The sequence below is a fragment of the Pholcus phalangioides genome, unplaced genomic scaffold, assembly GCF_987345545.1.
Source record: "Pholcus phalangioides strain wild (caught in Gottingen) unplaced genomic scaffold, Ppha-v1.0 ptg000021l_1, whole genome shotgun sequence".
Classification (NCBI taxonomy): Eukaryota; Metazoa; Arthropoda; class Arachnida; order Araneae; family Pholcidae; genus Pholcus; species Pholcus phalangioides.
In genome coordinates, this window is record NW_028301614.1 from 941,467 (window position 1) to 961,626 (window position 20,160).

A 20,160-nucleotide genomic window follows, 5' to 3' on the forward strand; every position below is an offset into this window, starting at 1 on the left:
CATACGTACAAACGCCATTGAACTCGTCGTTATATCTTGTATGCGTCCTTTGCTGCACATGTATTCTAATTGGTCTGCCACTCTGCAACACGTCCTCTTTAAGCACCCGATGGACCAAACTCCTTGGCCAAAGGTGGTCGTCTTGAGACGGATGTTTTGTGGGAGATATCAGATCACCTTCTAGTCCTCTACGCAGTCTTGCAGCCTAATAACGATATAAAAGTATTGAAACTTACACAACCTGTATTTTGTACTGAAATGGCGCTGGAAAGCGTACTCTCTAAAATACCAAAGAAAATTGAGAAAAGAAAATCGGTATAATGGTCTTCATCGGTATAACTGTCTTTCACCATTTATTGACCATATTCAAATATATAACGGACCTAGAATATTAAGTTAAAAAATCAATATAGAAAAAACACAAAACCACATAAAATTCTACAAGCATAAATGATTCGAAAAAATGTCAACGCGAAGTTCCAAAAAAACTGGGAAAATAAATATCTTAAAAAAGAATAAATCAGAAAAAAAAACATCATTCCACCATCGACATACATAGTGGTTTCGATTTTACAAAGCGCCATCTATACGGTTTATTTAAAACTAGATACCCACATGAGAGCTCGCAAAAGTAACAGAAACTAAGAAAAAAAACCAAAAAAACTGAGAAGTCTCATTTGAAATGATATATAATTATAACAATTTATTAAGAAAACATGATTACAATGTTAAAAAAATTGGTTAATGAATGTTTAAGCCATCATTTAAACTATTTGAACTTGTTTAATAAATTACGAACATGTCTTTAACCTCTGTACCTCAAAAGACTGAGTCTATTTCAGTTTGCATTAGATAATATTAATCGTATTTTAAATTAATTAGGGCTGGGAATCGATTCAAAATTTTAATTGGTTAATCAAGAAATTTTTAATCGAATATTTTTTGTGTCCATATAATGTTAATAGATGCACTAAAAATATATTCATTTCACTCACCAATTCGGTAGATGTATATAAATATAAGAATTGGTGTAAGAAAAATTAAAGCTGTGCCCGCTTTTCAAGCAATTAAATATGCTGAATATAATTGCCAAAACCTGTAATTTCTTCACTTGGATCTTCTTGTCGGTTTTTTTTTTCAAATCGGTTATTTTTGCTTAATATTCACTGATTTCGTAACTACTTTCATTTATACGGTTACTTGCTTTCCTATAAACTCCTCTCGAATGGTACTTGTGTGGAGATGATAGATAGAACCGTTCACAACCCCGGACTGATGCAAAGCACCTTACTTCCGTTACCTCAAAAGAGGCAGAGTTGTGTCGGAAAAAGTTAGCAAAGAATTATAGTTGAGGCTCCCCTTGCTGGCAAGTATCGAATCACTCGCGTCGTTCTCCCTATGAAGACGAATGTCGATATCCTATCCAAAATCAGCAACTATAGTTTAAATCCTGTCAGCGAATACCACCCTTAGAGCCGTATTCATCGACATGGCTTAAACTATAACTATAATGCTATTCTATATTGTAATTCTTTCTAAGAATTTTGTTTAAATTTTTATGTTTCTAAGAATTTTGTTTAAATTTTTATGTTTCTAAGAATTTTGTTTAAATTTTTATGTTTCTAAGAATTGTATTTCAATTTTTATGTTGCTAAATGCCGTATTCACCAACGTGGTATAAACTGGAGTCACAATTTTTGGATAAGAGATCAACATAGATTGGTTAAAAACGTGAATTTAACCAATCCGTGTGGATCTCTTATCAAAAAATTGTGAATATAGTTTAAACCCTGTCGGTGAATACCGCCCTTAAGCCCCGTTTACATGTGCAATACAATATCCCGGGAAGTTACTCGTGACAGGGATTTTTGCCACAACCCGTTTACATAGAGTTTAGTTTATGCCGGTATTACTCCTCTTCTTTCCGGAAGTCGTCACTGGTTACGTGGGTTGAATGGAAGTGGTTGGTTCAAGATGGCTGACGAAGGTGCTTACAGTAGTTTTCGCGATACAGAGGATTACGGGATAGATAGATAGATAGAACCGCGCTCACACCCCGGACTTATACAAAGCACCTTAATTCCGTTACATCAAAAGAGGCAGAGTTTCGTCGGAAAAGTTAGCAAAGATTTACAGTGGTGGCTCCCCTTGCCCCGTGCTCGCAAGTTTCGAATCACTCGCGTCGTTCTCCCCATGAAGACAGCCATCAACTCGATGCAACGTACAAGCCATTTGACTAAAATGTATAGCTGAACCCAATGATTAGGGAGAAAAATTTCACGTGCGCCCAGTGGCACATAAGGGTTGGAGATTGCAGCCTGGAATTTCGAAAGAAGTGTGGAAAAGACTTGTGGACAAGTAAGAAAAAGAAGTTGGCACGTTGAAGTGGGAGAGATTTGAGAATGGTCTAAATACACAATATATACAAAACATATATATACGCAGCACCTCAATTGTGACGGGGAACGAAGAAACAAAGACTCCGTCCACAGTGCTGGGCAGTTTTGTTTCCCTTTCCTTTTACATAATATGCAATATACACACACATTAAAACACACAGAGCTTCTACTGCGACGGGAATAATCAAACAGAGCCTTTGTTGACAGTGCAGGGCATTCACATTTGAATTACTCATACATTATTTACATTACAAAAATTTCCCTCTTTTATATTATTGGGAATATACATAAACATTATTATGAAGGTACTACATATTGGGAACAAATATCATCATGAGCTCATACAAGTATATTCAAGGTTACAAAATTATTATTATACTATGAAAGTTCGACAGGAATAATCAAACACAGTCTCCGTACACAGTGCTGGGTGGCAGCGATCACATTTGAATTACTCACATGTATATATGTATTATACGTTATTTACATAATATAAATTTCCCTTTTTATAAATGAGTGATGCACATAAACATTACTATAGTGCATGTTTTCGATGTAGTGAATTCGATCTCTAATTTATTTTTCGTTAGCCATGTATCCAATAATACCATTGCTGCTTTTGCGTGCTCAGTGAACTTGAGGATTGTTGCATCACCTATTATCATAGCAATATCATCAGCATACGCTTGAATGTTTATATTTTCAGGCCAGTTTTTCGTGAGTAAATCGTTTATGACTAGGTTCCAAAGCATCGGCCCACAACAGGAGCCTTGAGGGCATCCTTTCGTTTGAACTATAGTGGCCTCACCTTCATCCGTAAAAAGGGATATCTGTCTTCATCTGATTGCATCAATCATTGTTCTTCTCACATTGTCCGGCATTGAAATGCTGAGAAGTTGATTTACAATATTTTATTGTCTTATGTGAAATATTATTTAAGGCTCCTTCAATATCTATTGATATTAGGCCAACATCCTATTTTTGGCTCTTAAATTTTTGTATACTGTCATGAATCTTTGAGAGTGCTGTCTCCGTCGAGAACCCTCTTATAAATCCATGTTGTTTATCGCTGATCCACTTCGTTTTCTCGATGTAGTAGTTGATTCTTTGTGTCAGCAACTTTTCGAGGATTTTGCCCACTGTGTTTAGAAGAGTTATTGGACGGTATGGATTGATATTGTTCAGATCCTTTCCCGGTTTTAGAAGCAGTATCAGATGCACTTTCTTGAATGTCATAGGGAAAGTATTGAACCTGAGGCATTTACTGGAAAAATGATTTGTGTAAAGCATGGGTACTTTTAATTAATGCGTTTGTTATTTTATATCGTTGTTTTTGCTTTCGGAAAATAGTCGCATTCGTTTGTATATAAATGTATTTATGTCCGCTGAGAGCCACTTTCGAAGATGTATTCAGTAGTGTTGCATGCGAGTTCGTAATAGTCACATCCGACCATCCTTTCCCATAATCCGTCTCGAAGGTGGGAGGAGAATCACTATGGTTGAGGAAATATAAATGGTTCCTATTAGAATAATCAATGAGCTTATTTCCTCTAATATCTGTTCTATGGTCTCCCCAAAGCGGGTGATGGCTATTGATGACTATTGACACCGCACAACAATAGGTTCGCTTGTGTGGACAGTTTCAACAGTTGTTCTATTTCTTTGAGAATATTCTCAACACAATCTTTTGATGACTCACTAGCTAATATTAGATCATGTTGAGGCTGTGAGATTCTAATCGATGTGATGTTGTTGCTCGTATGATATGCCATAGGATGAACGTCCGGATTGAGTACCAGAATTGCCGCTCGGTAACTGTGGCGTATGAAGAGGAACCGTTAACTATTTCTTCTACATCCTTTTGTTGAGGAGGGGAAGATATGGAAAAATTGGTATCTGTGTGATTTTTCCAGAATTAATCATAATGGGCACATTCTTCTCTGCCGATTTTCTCACAGTTTCGAGTTGTTTTTTAAATCGCTGCCCCTGTGGTGAGGGGAGGGTCTGTTTGTGTCAAAACACCGAGTCCTTGCTTTACCGTATCTTCAATCCATTCCACAATAGAGTCAATCATGGAATTTGTTTTTTCCAGTAACGCTGCTGGGAGGTTGTAATTATTGCTTAACCGCTGTTGAAGTCTTGTCCGTGTTCCAGCTCCAGAGGAGTATGTGTTTTTAACAGCTTCAATACTAATTGCAGTGTTAATTGATGTGGATGATTGATGGAGGTATATAGCTTTCTCGGATTGTCGCAGATCATGTGATACTTTTTGGAATGTTAGTGTTGTCTCCAGTCTCTATGTGAGTTTCTATAGTGACATCTCTTTCTGGTTTTGGAGGTTATTGTGGTACACTGTTAAGCTTCTCACCCACAGGGCTGTATTTATGTTTTTGCAGCCTGTGGGCTACACAAATTTTGCTGCCCCCTCCCATTTCAGTCCAACTTCTTTACCCCCCCCCCCCACAGCATTACTAACAAATCAAAAACAAACAAAAGCAAAAAAAATGGTACTGTATATAGTTGCACCTAAATTTTACTTTTCTGTCCTGTATTCGTATTCTATTCCGATCCATAACGACTGATATATAACGGGGGGGGGGGGGGGGGGAGTTGCTCAACCTCCGGCCTGCAGGCGTCTACACATCGATGAAAAACACTGATAAATTTAATTCCTTAATTCCGATGTATGGTGCATATCATACATTCGCATATGAAATGATCTCAGCACCAAACAATGGTGCCGAGATACTTTGTTCGTACTTGGTTATAGTCTAGCAAATTAATAATGCATACTACATTTTCTATTTTGAAATAATGAAATGATTTTTCAAAAATTTTTCGTGGACCGATTAAAATTCTCGATGGGGCCCGCCAGTGGTTTGCGCACTCGTGTGATTTGAATGTGCTTGCATTATTCGAATGTACAGAGTGTCCCACAATCGCCTGACGGTTTTCAAATGGGGAATAGCAAGAAAACGGTGACAAACGGAATGTAAATGTACGAAGTCAGGAATTTCAGCTACGTCATTCATGTTTCAAGGGATTGTATAGTTATTAAAATAAAATGAAAAAAATTACTTTTTATATGGAGTACTGTGCCCAAAAACTGAATTAAATAGTTGTTACCCTGTCTCTTCTGATGCCAGCGAAGAAGTTTTCACGTTTCTAAGTGCAATATTCACAGAGGTATCTTAATTCAAAAATTATCAAAAATCATTGTCCGTCAGTTTTTGCTGCCTTTTTTTTCCTCAACTTTCCTCTGATTTTTGAATTCAAATATCTCAGTAAATACTTGGAAACAAGGAAATTCTTATTAATTAAACTGTTTTTGTTTCTTAAATTTTTGTTCTTTGCCCTATGCGACTTTTAATATTGAAAAAGCTATGGAATAAAAAAATATAGTAATAGTATAGATCAGCGGTTCGCAACCTTTCTTGACCCACGGAGCCCTTTCCGGTGCATAATTTCTATGGCGAATCCCCGTAGGCCTATTTGTTATTTATTCATCAAAGTTACTGATCTATTTTTATTATTAAAAAATATTAATTATTTTTTTCAAATTTACCTGGGAGTTCACACGGAGCCCTCGGTGGTATAGATTATGTAAAAAATTCTTTGAAAAGTTAATTTAGTATTTAAAAGGTTAGAACAATACATATTTTACAGATTTTCTGCTGTTATTCCAAAATCAATTTTTGCGAAATCTTTTTACATGATATTCAAAAATGAGCCACGTTTAAAATCATTGACCAAAAATGCATCACGAAACTTGGCATGTTCATCAGTTTCCAGATAATTTTCCAAAATTTCAATCCCACAGGTCTGAATAATCAAATTTATAAATAATGTTGAATTATAAGTATAAACTCTTCTATTCGCGAGTGCTCAATTCTTTACTAATTCGACCTCTTTTTCTGACATCAAGAAAAATATAACAGCAACGTGGGTCAAATATACTGTATAACAACGGCGTTATAGCATGTGGTGCTGCTGAAAAACGTTCTTACAGGGGAGATGGGTTTCTCGAGGACGGATCGCGATGACGTCACGAATCTCAGGAGGAGGCTTTCTGCTCTAGAAGGTGTTGGTACCAACACCTTCGCCACCCCTCCGAATTTGCCGCTCTGGGCTATAGCCCGCTCAGCCCCCCTGTAAATTTACATGCTCACCCATCATGTTAATCTGTTCTTGGACCTGTGGTTGAAGTGAGAGACTGTATTGGTGCGACTGAGTAACAAAATGTTGTGTAGTCGAAGTGAGCGTTGGTTCCTGAGGAGAAGATATGTAAGGAGATGAGATGATGCTTCCAAAAATACGGAAAAATCGTATACATTTTTTTTGTCATGTCCTCCTCCTCCTGCACCTGTCATACACTTGGGTCCTCAGACCGTGTCAAGATGGACCTCATGGCTATTGCGTCTCTCGTTTTGCCGTTCAGGGAAGAGTGATTAATCGGTAATGAGACATTGAAGAGACGGTAAATCATTATTTACAGTCATTACAATCATTGTTACAATTCATTTCTTGGACCAAGCAACGGTATCAAGGATAAAGGGCATCCGAGAAAGTTTAATACCGAAATGTCAAGAAATATTACAGTAGTTATCCGGAAAACATCCTATGTGACATCTATCCAGGGTCATAATAACCCACGGGCCCCACATAATAACGGTCCGGGGGGGAGTGTTGCCTCAGAATCACAGGGGAACATCATTATGATAACTTTTGGAGTTTGTCAAGAATAAGCATGTAAATCTCTTTGTTGGTGCTTACACGGTAAAAGTTAAATGATTAACTCGAGGAATTAGGGAGAGGCCACAACATTTATTCTCCTTGGTGGAATTTGCCTGAGGGTCCATCCATCCGGCTACTTCATCAATTCACCAAGGTTATATTCGGTTCTCATAAATACAAACTTACAAAAAGTAAGTTTTACAAACTTACAAAACTTGAAGAAAAAAAAGCCAATAATCCTGTTTGTTACAATGTAACCAATACGCTTATTGTTTGTACTTTTCAAATTTTATAAAAGAACTTTTTAATAAAACTTTCATAGTTTAATGATAGCCTAAGAGAATATAAAACATCAATATACAAATACCTACAGGTCCACAAAAGTTGTAAACTTATTTTTTTTTCTGTTTATTGTTTTTGTCTATATCGTATTGTTTGGTGTTTTGTTGTTCACTGTGGTTTGTGTACTTTTGTTTGATTGTGTGTAAGTATTTGAAATTGATATAAAAATGGTAATATAATATGTGTAGCCATGAAGTATTTACAATTACATATGCAGTGTATCAATTCTGGCAGTATCAGAATGTAGAGCATTAACCATATAATTCAAGTGCACGCCAAAGACCCGGAACATTGGATCGGAACATCTCGAGAATATTTTTAGACTATTTAAGTCTAAAGGTATCAGTGCTATTAGAATTGGAGATTTCACGAAAATGTTCATAGTCAGAGTTGTGTAGAGAATCATAGAAATTTCTGGTATAATCCATGATTGTCTCAATCTTGGTATCTCTGTGTATATGCCTATTTCTGAAGAACCAACGGGACCTGGACTTCGGAGTGTTACGTTTTCAAAACTTTCAAAAGCGATGATATTAGCATTTCTTGCATACATCCAGGCAGGAGCTGTGTAAAGTAATGTCGGACGTATGATCAATTTATACAAAATGAGTTTGTTGTTGATAGAAATAGGGCCCATTCTTCGTCTACAAATTTTGCTAGGGGCCTCTCTGGCTTGTTTGGCTTCTTTAGTAACTTCAGGTTACTGATGGGCGAAGGAAGACGTTTACACCGAGGTATTTATATATATCAGATGGATGGATAATGTTTTCTTGCACGTTTCTAAATGCACTTGGAAATTCGTTTTTCAGTTCACATCAAAAAATATCTCTAACATTCAATTGGGACCGACTTCGAAGACAGCACTTTTTTAACTCTTTGGACCATGTTTTCTTTTTGTCTGTACAAATTATGGCATTATTATCAGCATAGGTAAACAAATCCCAGTCGCACAGAACGACCTTTTTATGTTAAAATTTCCAATATTAAATTGAACTTATCTGAAATCCCAAAACGCTGATGGTATAAGAAACTAGAAGTTCCCCAGGAATATAAACGTAAGGGCGCGTTTGTTCATTAATGGTACTTTATATAGAAAACTAATAGTAGAAATGATTTCCCTAATCGTCAAAAAAAAAAATATTGTCATTACTTTTCCCTTAATTAAATAATGATTGTTGTTATTATTATTATTATTTTCCCGCGATTGCAGAAAGTTTTAAATATACAAAACATGAAGAAAATTTAAATATACAACATGATTTTCTCTCTCTAAAAATTCGAGAAACAGGATGTGTCAGTCAGAAATTTCATCTGGGGGGAAAAAAAAAACAAGAGACTGTGCAGTTCACTGAAAACTCAAAAGATGGCAGCACAAGTACCACGATAAAAAACGCTTTTTGTCTGTGGAGCGCCTGTCCATCTTCGTGACGTCATCGGGACGCCCCACGAAGAAGAGATCTTCAGGCAGTATCGCTGAATGGCAGGACGGGTGCGGGGCGCGCCCGTGTATCTTCCCGCTTTGCTGAAGCGTTTTGCCGCGGAATCCCACCGCCCCACGTCGGACGTTTACCGTACACAGAAAGCACGATGCCCCGTCGAAAGCAGGACAAACCGAAACGCATGAAATGTGAGTAAAAAAGCTATTTTTGAAGCAATTTATTCGCGAGCGACCAAGCCTAAAGTCGGTTGTCAATTCCCCGGTGCTGCTGCCACTGACTGTTCTGTGTTCTGTGTTCTCTTCTTCTTCTTCTCCCTTCAATACCTTGACAGCGTTCCGTCAAACGTCAGTCTGGGCCTTTCTCTTTTCCCAGCTTGCTCGGTACAGATGCGCAAGCGCCCCTTCGCTATTTCCTCTCTCAAATTATTTCCAATTATTACTGAAATATTTCCGAATTGTGCTTTTTTTTTTTCGTTACGTACAATATATCCGAGATCTTTCTTATCGGTACTTATATAAGAAGTTACTGGCATGTAAACACCCGCCAAATCGCGTCTTGTTTACAAGTGTCCGGTACCGATGCCGCGTGGCTGTTGTAGCACGCATCCAGCAATGTTTTCATTCTGTAACTTTTTAATACAGCACAAACACATTCGTACGAATATAAGTTCACTATAAGCATGAATTATTAACCGGATTATAATTTAAAATGTTTCTTCATGATGACTCTTTGATGTACTCTCCCCGATGTTTTCAACAAAATGTTTTTTTCTACCAAATATATATTCATCTAATAATTTATGAAATATTTTCATCATCTAAAAATTAAAGTAATATTTTTAGATTAAAATGATCAAAAAAGTGTCGGAATCTTTAAAAATTTGTTCGAAGTCTAGGAAAATGAAAATTGTTTATAATATTAATGAGATTGTGTGGTACGTGTTTTTAATGTCGTCAAATATCCAAGACCTTCCAACAACCCATTGGCATGTAAACACCCGCCAAATAGCGTCTTGTTTACAAGTGTCCGGTACTGATGTCGCGTAGCTTGTAGCACGCATCAAGCAATGTTTCCATTCCGGAACTTTTTATAAACACAGTACAAACATAAATTCGTACGAATATAAGTTTATTATAAGTATCAATTATGAATCGGATTATAACTAAAAAATTATATCATGATGAATCCTAGAACATTTCCCCCGTTGTTTCCAACGAAATACTTTTTTTACTATCAAAATTTATATTTATGGAAGAATTTATAAAATTATATTTTCATCATCAAAAATGATCAAATTTGTAGTAGTTTCAAAAATAATTATAAAGCACGTGAGTTATAATGTAAGTAATAACTATTTTTCGACAATTTATAAACACAGCACAGATAGCATTAATACAGCACAAACATAAATTCGTACAAATATAAGTTTATTATGCGTATGAAAATTATATAAATCGGATTATAATTTAAAAATTATATCATATGATGACTGAATATTCCCCAGTTGTTTACAACGAAATTATATTTTTGTATAAAAATTTATCTTCATCGGAGAATTTATATATACATTAATTTTTCATCATAAAAAAAATTTAAGTATTCTTTTTATATTAAAATAATCAAAAAAGTGTCTGAATCGAAAAAGTTGTTCGAGCGCTAGGAATGGATTTTATTTTTGTAATATTAATTTAATTTTTTTTTTGGTACAATTTTCATCACGTAGAATATCCGAGATCTTTCATATTGGTATTTATTGCAAGTTACTGGCACGTAAACCACCCCCCACCAAATCGCGTCTTGTTTACAAGTGTCCGGCACCGATGCCGCGTGGCTATTGTGATACACATCCAGCAATGTTTTCATTCCGGAACTTTTTAATATAGTCCAAACACAAATTTGCACGAATATAAGTTTACTATAAGTATCATTATTAATCGGATTATAAATTAAAAAAAATGTTATCATGACGACTCTCACTGACGAACTCTCTTTCATTTTCAACGAAGTAATTTTTTCCCATCAAACTTTATATTCATCGAATAATTTTCAAATCAATAATTGATTTTAAAATGAAAACTTATTTAAACTTATTAATAACAAATTATTATTGAAACAATATATAATTTTGTTTTCATCACACAAAAAAAATCAATATTTTTTAACTTGAAGTATGTAATCAAAAATGTGTCTGTATCTTCATAAATTTGTTCAAACTCTGGGAGCAGAATTTATGTTTATAATATTGATACGTTCTTCATCACATAAAAAAATATCAGAGATTATATGTTATTGATATTTATATAACAAGTTACTCGTATATGTAAACACACACTCGCCGGATCCCGTCTTGTTTACAAGTGTCCGGCACCGACGACGCGTGGCTGTCGTAGCAGGCATCCAGCAAATGTTTTCATTCCCGAACTTTTCAAATACGGCACGAACATAAAATAATTCCTGTGATTATGAGTTTATTATGAGTATCAATTAAAAATTATATTATGACTTTTTGAGTATTGCCCCGATGTTTCAACGAAATACTTTTTTGTTTTAAATGAAAAATGAAGTTATAATTTAAAATTTTTTATCATTATTATTAGATTTTTTAAATATTTATTTATCATAAGTTTTTTTTTAAGAAAATTGTTTTCTATTGAAATTTGTTACATCGAATTGACAGCTGTCTTTATGGGGAGAACAACGTGAGTGTTGTGATACTTACGAGCTCGGGGCAAGGGGGCTACTACTATTAATCTTTGCTAATTTTTCCGACGAAACCCTGCCTCTTTTGAGGTAACGGAAGTGAGCTGCTTTGCATTAGTCCGGGGTTGTGAGCGGTTCAATATACCTATCTATTGAAATTTGTATTCATTGAGAAATTAATGAAATTATACTTTCATAATCAAAATTAATTATATTTGTGGTAGTTTTAAATAATTGTAAAACGCGTGGATTATAATTGAAACGATAATTACTTTTCGAAAATTTATGAGTGATTAATATCGGCTATTGTTAATTATAATCGACAATTTCTATCTGACACATTTTGTTATTAATAATTATATTACAATAATCAAAAAAGTTTCTGAGTATTAAAAAATTTGTTGGAAAAAGTGTAGGAATGAATTTTGTGTTTACAATATTGATGTGTATTATTATGAAAAATAATATTAATAAGGAAAAATCAAATTTTAATTATAAAAATCTTATCATTATGATCCATTGCGTATTTATTTACCATCATTGTTTTGAAAAATTATTCTATTTAATAGAAAAATTACTTCATCTATTAAAATTGTATTAATCGAAGAGTTTGTAAATATTTTTATTATAAAATGTAGTTGAATTTCTAGTTATTTTGAAAATAAGTATCACGTGAGTGATAATCAATATAATAATTATTTTTCAAAAAATTATATGTAATTAATATTGGTCATTTTTAATTAAAATCGGTATTTTCTATCTGATATTTTGTAATTCTTAATTAGTCTTTTTCATGCAAAAAAAAAATTGAAAAAAAGTTGTCTGAATATTTAAAAAGTAGTTTGACGTCTAAAAATGAATTTTTATGTTTATAATATTAGTGAGAGGGAATATTATTATGTTTACTTTGAGATTACATTATTATCATTATTTTAAGTGTTTGAATTGGAAAGGTGCTTGAGAAATTTTTATGCCAAAGCGCTGGAAGGGTTGTTTCTTCTTAACTCTAAATGGTGATAATATTGTTTTTGCGGCTGATGATGGATTGAAAACCCCTTTCCCAATGTTTTCTTCTCTTGTTTGTTTGTTTGCTTTTGTCACTGGTGTGAATCCCACCCTTTTCGGCACATGGCCCAACCCAATGCCCCACCTCCTTACGCACATTCATGTCACGCCCTCGTTTACCTGCCTATGTTATCGGACTTTTTTTTCTCAATGTTCTACTTTCCGGCTACGAAAAAAAAAATATTCATTCATATAAGCATTGAAAATATAGTGAGTTTATCCCGATTTTTCTTACACTTTTATTCAGTACATTACCTCGAATGTTCTATAAAAAAATTTTTGTATAATTTCTAATACCATAGAATATCGAATCGATAAGAAAAATATTTATCATTTATGATAAAAGTTCAGTCACGAAAATCATTATTGATTTCACTCAATAATTTCAATTAACATATGAATCAGAGCCGATTTTAAAATAATTCGAGACATTAATTGAAAATTTTTGATACGTGCATGTTATGGTAGGGTTTTTTTTAATATTATTATATTTTTACTTTTGTTAAAAAGGAATTGTTTCAGTTGTTAGTTATTCAATACTTCTGTTCGTTTCCACACATTTTGAATTTGAAAATAATTGCTTTTGGTAAAATATATAGGAATTTTTTATTAGGGGCAGTTATATAAGTATAAGTATAGCAATGTTACAAAACAGTTTTAAAAATGTGAATATGTAATTTTTTTTATGTCTAATTATTTGAAAGTGATGTAGGTTTTGATCCTTTTTTTAAAATTTCACATAATCGTATTCATTTTTCTGGTTGAAAATAAAAATTTAGCAGAAGCGTTTTTTCAAAATGAAGTACTGTAGGCCTGTTGTCTTTCACATGATTCCAGTTTAGAAAAAAAGACAAAAAAAAAAATTCTAATGCTATGAAAACTAATGCGGATGAAAACTACATAAGTTCATATATAATACTACTTTCGAATTTTTTACCATAAATTCTTCAATTTTTTTAAAATTCAAAATTAGCTATTTTCTTGACACTTCGTTTTTGCTTACGAATCTTAAAAAAAAAAATCACATATTGCCAATTGTATTTCATTGCCTATTTCTACATTTTCAACTGTTAATGCATGTTGAGCAAAAAAAGATTTTGGCTCATACGCAAATGTATACATTAATATATTAATAAATATATAAAGTTTTAATTAATTTAAATAAAAATATTATAAAGGTATAATATTGAAGTACAGTATTTCTTATCCGTATGGAAAACTTCTGAGTAATTCACCAAAAATTAGACAAAAAAAAATAGTTGAACTTCACAAAGAATGTATTGAACCAAAATCGATGATTTCTTTTTTGTTGATTCAATTTTAAATTTGAAAAGTTAAATTAGTTATTAAAGCATTTATAATTTATTGGTTTCAATTTGTAATTCAAGTTTGATGCTTGGACTGAAAAAGAAATTGTGATTTCATTATAATATTCTTTTTGTCTCAAAGCGTCCATTAAAACATTATTGAGAAATGTAAATTATGATAATGTGTATGTGTTTATTATACGATAATATAAACATTTTTACGAAAAAAAATCATATTTCAATTTAGAAATGAGTTTGTACCTATATACTTGGAATGTATTTTTACTGTGTAAAAGATTTTTAATGTACTAAAATATTACGAGTATTCCATGGTTAGTATTTACAACTCTTAATATAGTAATTTCCAACGATGCACCATGACACTTTAGGGGGCCGCGGGCTCAACCAGGTGTACCGTTTGGGTATAAAAGTACAGTAAATTGGAAGCAGCAGCTAAGATACTGAATCCTGTGTATCGTGACACTTAATTGTCTCGCGTTTAGCAGGATTTTTCTTTTGTCGCTAGATTATGAATGTTTTTTCCAATTCAATCTCCATTATCAAGGATACCACGAACCTTATAAGTTTCGAAACCGCCAATAGTTCAAAATTAATGTCATGTATATGGTATTGATGGTAATATGGCCATTTTTTTATATTTCGAACGGAATTCAAAATTTGATGTTCTTATGCTGTGTAGCTATTTCTTAGGACACGTGACCTAATTTGTTTTGCTTTGGTGATGCGTAGTTTCGCGCCAGTTTGCCATTTGATGACGGAATGGAGTTTGGCATATCCAGAAAATTATATTGATTCTTCGAGAGAGAGACAAATTTGTATATCTTTTCAGGCTCCATTATTCCACAACTTTAGTTCGCAATTCAAGACACACGCGCAGTTTTTAATGTTTTTCGACATTATAATTTCAATCTGATAAAATTCTGTCTGTCATGTAAGCTTCTTTCAATATTTGACAAGTTGGTCTTATGGCCAGGTAGGTACAGGAGCTCACTGCGCATGCGCGATCATCAAATTTTTTTATCAGAAATTTTGTGAACAGGTATTTAGGCTTCTGCGGAAATTTCTATTCCTTAAGAAGGAAGAAAAATGATTCATCTGTCCGAAATCTCTCTTGAAATCTGTTTTTGAAATGTGTCTCTTGATTTCCCTTGCAAAATTTTCAACTTTCGTCATTATTTTAATGTAGTTGAAGATTACGAAATTTATTTTGTGAACGAAGTACACTTCTTTTTGTATTTAACTATCAATTAGAAGTTTGCGTATTTGAATAATTTTTTTTAAATCAATAGGTTCTCGCGAAAACGCCTTTTAATTTATTAAGATATATATATATAGGTTGAGAACTTCATTGGGCCATATTACTTTCACCTGTTGGGAATATGGCCAAAAGGGAAGACTGTTCGGAAAAAAAAAATATGTTTTCATATTTTCCGTTGAGACATACCGTGTGTCATTATTTTTTCTTTTAACAACACTTCTAAATATTTTTAACATTATCTTTTTTTCAGTATTTATCATATAGGCTTCAGCAAAAATCACTGAAGCTCAGCGTGACCATATTACCCTAACTTACCTTAATGCCATATATTCGAATGAAAATATTCAATAATCATCCATATGAATCGATAGACATTTAAAATATCAATTTTCACTCAAATACGTATATTATATCTTCAGTTAAAAATTCCGTAAATATATCAGCCATAGTTCACACAAGTGAATAAATAGTCAGAGAGGAAAATATTATCTTGATAAAAGTATCTTAATTTTTCTCTTTTTTGATTTCAATTTTAAGAGATAAATATTTATATTGTAAATTATAAAATCATTTCTAAAACTGCAATGATGACGTCGACGTATTTCTAAGCGCTTATGATGGATGAATTGCGGGGAGAAAGTATTCAAAAGAAATTTGTTTTGTAACTTACATATTTTAAGGATTTCAGAAATAGGAATGAAATTCATAAAAGGTGATTTTTGATGAAAGGGGGGAAAAAAAAGATGGAATTATAATTAAGTTCTCTCGAGCCATCGAAAAATTTTTGCTGCTGAGGCATCTTGTTCACAAAGATCCGTTCCGTTGATGCTTTTCATAAATAGAAGGAAAATATTCTTGATAAATTTTTGTTTCTTGAATTGAAATGTTACAATTTTTCGTTGATATGCATAATAGACAAGCCGCTTGCAGAGAACAAAACTATCTTCGGAATTAGAATTGATATGTTATTTACTTTCGCGCTTGTGTGTGAATATTCTTCCGAGTCCTTTATACTCGATTTAATACGTGTTTTGCCTTGTTTGCCTTGATATTAAAATACAAACAATTTTCTGAAATGTTCGGTTTTTGGGGAGGGGTGAAGACGTATTTATCGAGGAGTGATTTCCTCTGCTTTTGCCCGATAAATAATAATACGCAAATTATGTCTCCGAGGAGTTTTCGTCATTCTTACCTCCCGTTCGGAAACATAACGTTGATCCCGTTTTAAATAAACCGTCGTTTCTGTTAAAAGAGATCCGAGAAAGTTCTAATAAGGTTTCTTTTGTTTTTTTTTATAAAGTGAAGAAAGAGCTCTCCCTCTCTGTTATGGAAAGTTAAGTTTCAAATTATCCTGAGCTTCCCCCTATTATCAAAGACTTGATATGCAAATGATTTTAAAATTTACTTAATTCTCGACAGCTTCTATAACCTATTGATTTCCATCTTGCATACATTACTTTTTACTTGTTTTCCCCTCCTGTTGAAGTTTCTTCTTCAATCAAAACTTCTGATTATGTATTTTATACTAACTTTATTCGTTTGGATCTTTGAATTTTCTCTCGAGCCAGTTTGAACTCATAAATGTAAATGGAGAGAGAGAGGAAACTACACGATGATGAATGTTTTGAACTCGTTTATTTACTTAGAACTGACATTTTGAATCAGCTAATAAAATCTATGAGTTTAATAACTAATGAGTAGTTAATTAGGCAAATAACAGCCTTTATCGAGATGGTTCAATATAATCATAACAATATTCATATCTCGTGATCAATATGAGTTATATAAAACTTCTTTATCTTGTACTAATTTACCATCATAATATTCTTACGATCTAAATCAGTGTTTCCTAAAGTGGATAATATCGGCCCCTGGGGAACGATGGAATGATCCGGGGGGTGGGCGGTAGAAGCTATGGGTTTAGTATAGGATCCTGTAGGTTGGCTCTTGAGTTGATGGGCGATGAGAACAAAAAAAAAATTTTTTTTAACGTGTCCATGGAACAAAAAGTTTGGGAAACTGATCTGAATGTAATCTCAGTATTAACGAATCTGAGGTTTTCTTTGCTTTTTTAATTGAGGTTATTTCTTTTTAATACGTTCTTATATTGCACTTCAGGTTTGAAAAAAAAATCACGAAATAAATAAATAAATAATCAGTATTAATATGTAAATAAATTGTATAAAACTAAAAAAATAATTGTATATAACATCGATAATAATAAATTTTACTTTCTCATAGATTGAAAAATTTCGCATTATTATTCGTATAAAAAGCAATTGGTTGAAGTTTTTTTTCTAATGAATGCTTTCATTAAATGCTAACTAATGCTTTAAGTTATACGCTTCGTACTCTATGCTATATGCATTTTTTGATTTTATATTGCTTTTTGACTCTTATATATATATATATATATATATATATATATATATATATACATATAATAATAAAAATAAGCTTAAAAAAAAACAAAAACAAAGAAAAAAACCAATTTATCAGTAGTTTTTCCTAAAAGCTGAAGAATTATACATACAATATTTTTTAAGCCCAAATTCTCGAACTTCAGATAAGAAAGCACATGCACGTACAATACGTGTTTTAATATACTGTTATGCTCATTGCAGCCCATTCTAGTTCTATTTTTCTCATAATTTAGATGTAGTGTGTGTGTATACAAGTTTTGTATTTATTGAAATGAATTTATAAAGACTGTTGAGAGAAAGATCTTTATCGCTTTCTACTTCTTTCCGAGTTCGACGGAAAATGCCTTTTCTAATCAAGAGCCATGCGTACCTCAAATACAGCTTGTCTTTTTGTCTTCTATGGTTGAATTTTCGACACAAAATTTATTCGTTTTTTGATTTGTTTATCTTGGAACTAAAAGTGACAAAGTTCATCTGCTCTTTTATGATCTACAACAATACTTTCTGAAGAATAACAACGTCGAATGTCGCGTAATTATCTAGTCACATAAGTATTTCAATCTTGAATTTACAATGAAATTTAAATCACTTCTGTTTCTAGTTTCACGCAGCCATCGAAGATTCCGTAAAATTTAGACGTTATAATCGAGGTTTCGCAAGGCCTTTCAAATGTGAAAAATATAATCAGATGTGATTAGATGTTGCACATGAAATTGTAATTTCATCAGGGTGACCATATTACATCGAGAAAAATGGGAAATCGGGATAATGAATGTGGGACATTATGGTCAGTTATCTTCAAAAATGTTGCTAATTGCTAGCAAAATTGCAAATTATTGCTTATTAACAATTTTCGGCAGTGAATTAAGTGCTTCAGTTAATTAAAAAGTATTCACGAGTAGTGCCGTCTTAAGACATGGGCCCACCCGGGGACCTCAAGCGAAGAGGGGCCTCACAATATTAAGATCTGGTTGAAATTTTCGACAATTTGTTTGGTAGGGCGGGGGTTAAATGATACTCTTAAGACGGCCCTGTTCACGGGGCGAAAAGATTGAACATGCCACATAAATGTGTGTATGCCGGAGGTAAAGGGTACCATGCTGCAAAAGGGAAATTTACAAAAGAGCCGTTTAAAGAATTTTTTATTGTCTTTTTGTGTGGAGCTCGTTTGTTTCATAAATCGAATGTTATTTATTGAAATAGGGTTTAGTGACGGCCCCACATCCTGCAAAAGGGATGCTAAATCCAAATCCATCCCTCCCAGGCTGGGATCTTTGGCGGGACCATAAGCCAGACTAATTTGAGGGTTTGATTTTTCCAAAAACTCGAGGCATTTTCTCTATACTGTGTCGCTCTTGTTCAATGTCGGTTTTGTCCAATGATAGTGATGCACCTACCACAACGTTTGCATCCAAGTAGTGGGATCGGCAACAACTCCTCTCTGGCCGTGCAAGAAAAGCCACCCGAAAACGACCACTTGCTTTAAACGAGTGTGTTGTGAACGATCACCTTTGATAACACTCATCATAAACTGTTTCGAATGTATTCATCTGTGTTAATATTATAATGGGTGTAGGTGTCAGTCAAAATCCATCAGGAAGTGTCACTCTCATTCTTTCACCAATATTAATCTCCTCGTACAAAACTCATGAGAACACTCTCTCAGGTGCATAAAAATGCATCTGGTGCATCATTTGAATAAAAATGTGAGATAGAAGGTCGAACACCGTTGCTAGTTTCATGTGATTTCTACAAATTCCTTTACGGAATTTCTAATGGATCGGTACATGCCGGAATGGGTGTATGAGTGGTCCTCCTAACGTATTTATGTTGTCGAGTTGCTCTTGCTTCATGTTCCTGCTGCCATCTGTCCTCCATTTTCTAGAATAAGGATGGGAAAATGCTTGAATTTTCATGTTTTGTCAGTACTATGTTGTAGGTCTGTCTTCTCTCTGCGGAGAAACTTTTTCGAATGAGAGATATTCTCGCATTCACGCCTGGAAGCTAGAAAACCACAAAAAACCGACTCCAGCAACTACCGATAGAGTTATGGAGGGGGGAAATGGTCAGGTTCGTCTGAAAAGAATTTATGGGATCTAACCCGTATACCTTCACGAAAACCTTCATGGTGAAAGACGAGCACCTTACCAACCGTGTCATTTAATGGTCTGGTTTGCTATTACGTGCGATAATATTGAGAGGTGACGAGAAAAAAAAAAATTCTCGTTAAAGAAGCAGCGGAAAATTTGTCGTTGTATCCGAAGTCATTGCATTTTATATCGACGTTATGAGCAAAGGTCATTAATATTGTTCTCTACGGGAATCAGCCGGAACCTCCAATTACTGACGTTAAAACCAAGGTGTCGTTACAATCATGGTCGTTATAACCGAGTTTGACTGCATACAAAAACAAGGGGGGAAAAAAGAAAAGACTCGTTTGTAAAAAAAAAAAAGTTTCCCATTCTCCTTGAG

The 20,160-nt window shown here is 33.6% G+C and overlaps 1 protein-coding gene across 1 annotated transcript in view; it reads left to right on the forward strand.

The window, feature by feature from the left end:
* Positions 1–8,933: 8,933 nt before the first annotated feature.
* LOC149070474 (protein tiptop-like) overlaps positions 8,934–20,160 on the forward strand; it is a 330,242-nt gene continuing 319,015 nt past the window's right edge. The window contains exon 1 of the mRNA XM_089248951.1: positions 8,934–9,102. Coding sequence (XP_089105077.1) covers positions 9,063–9,102 — 40 coding nt within the window. The 5' untranslated portion in view covers positions 8,934–9,062. The remainder of the gene's footprint in view (positions 9,103–20,160) is intronic.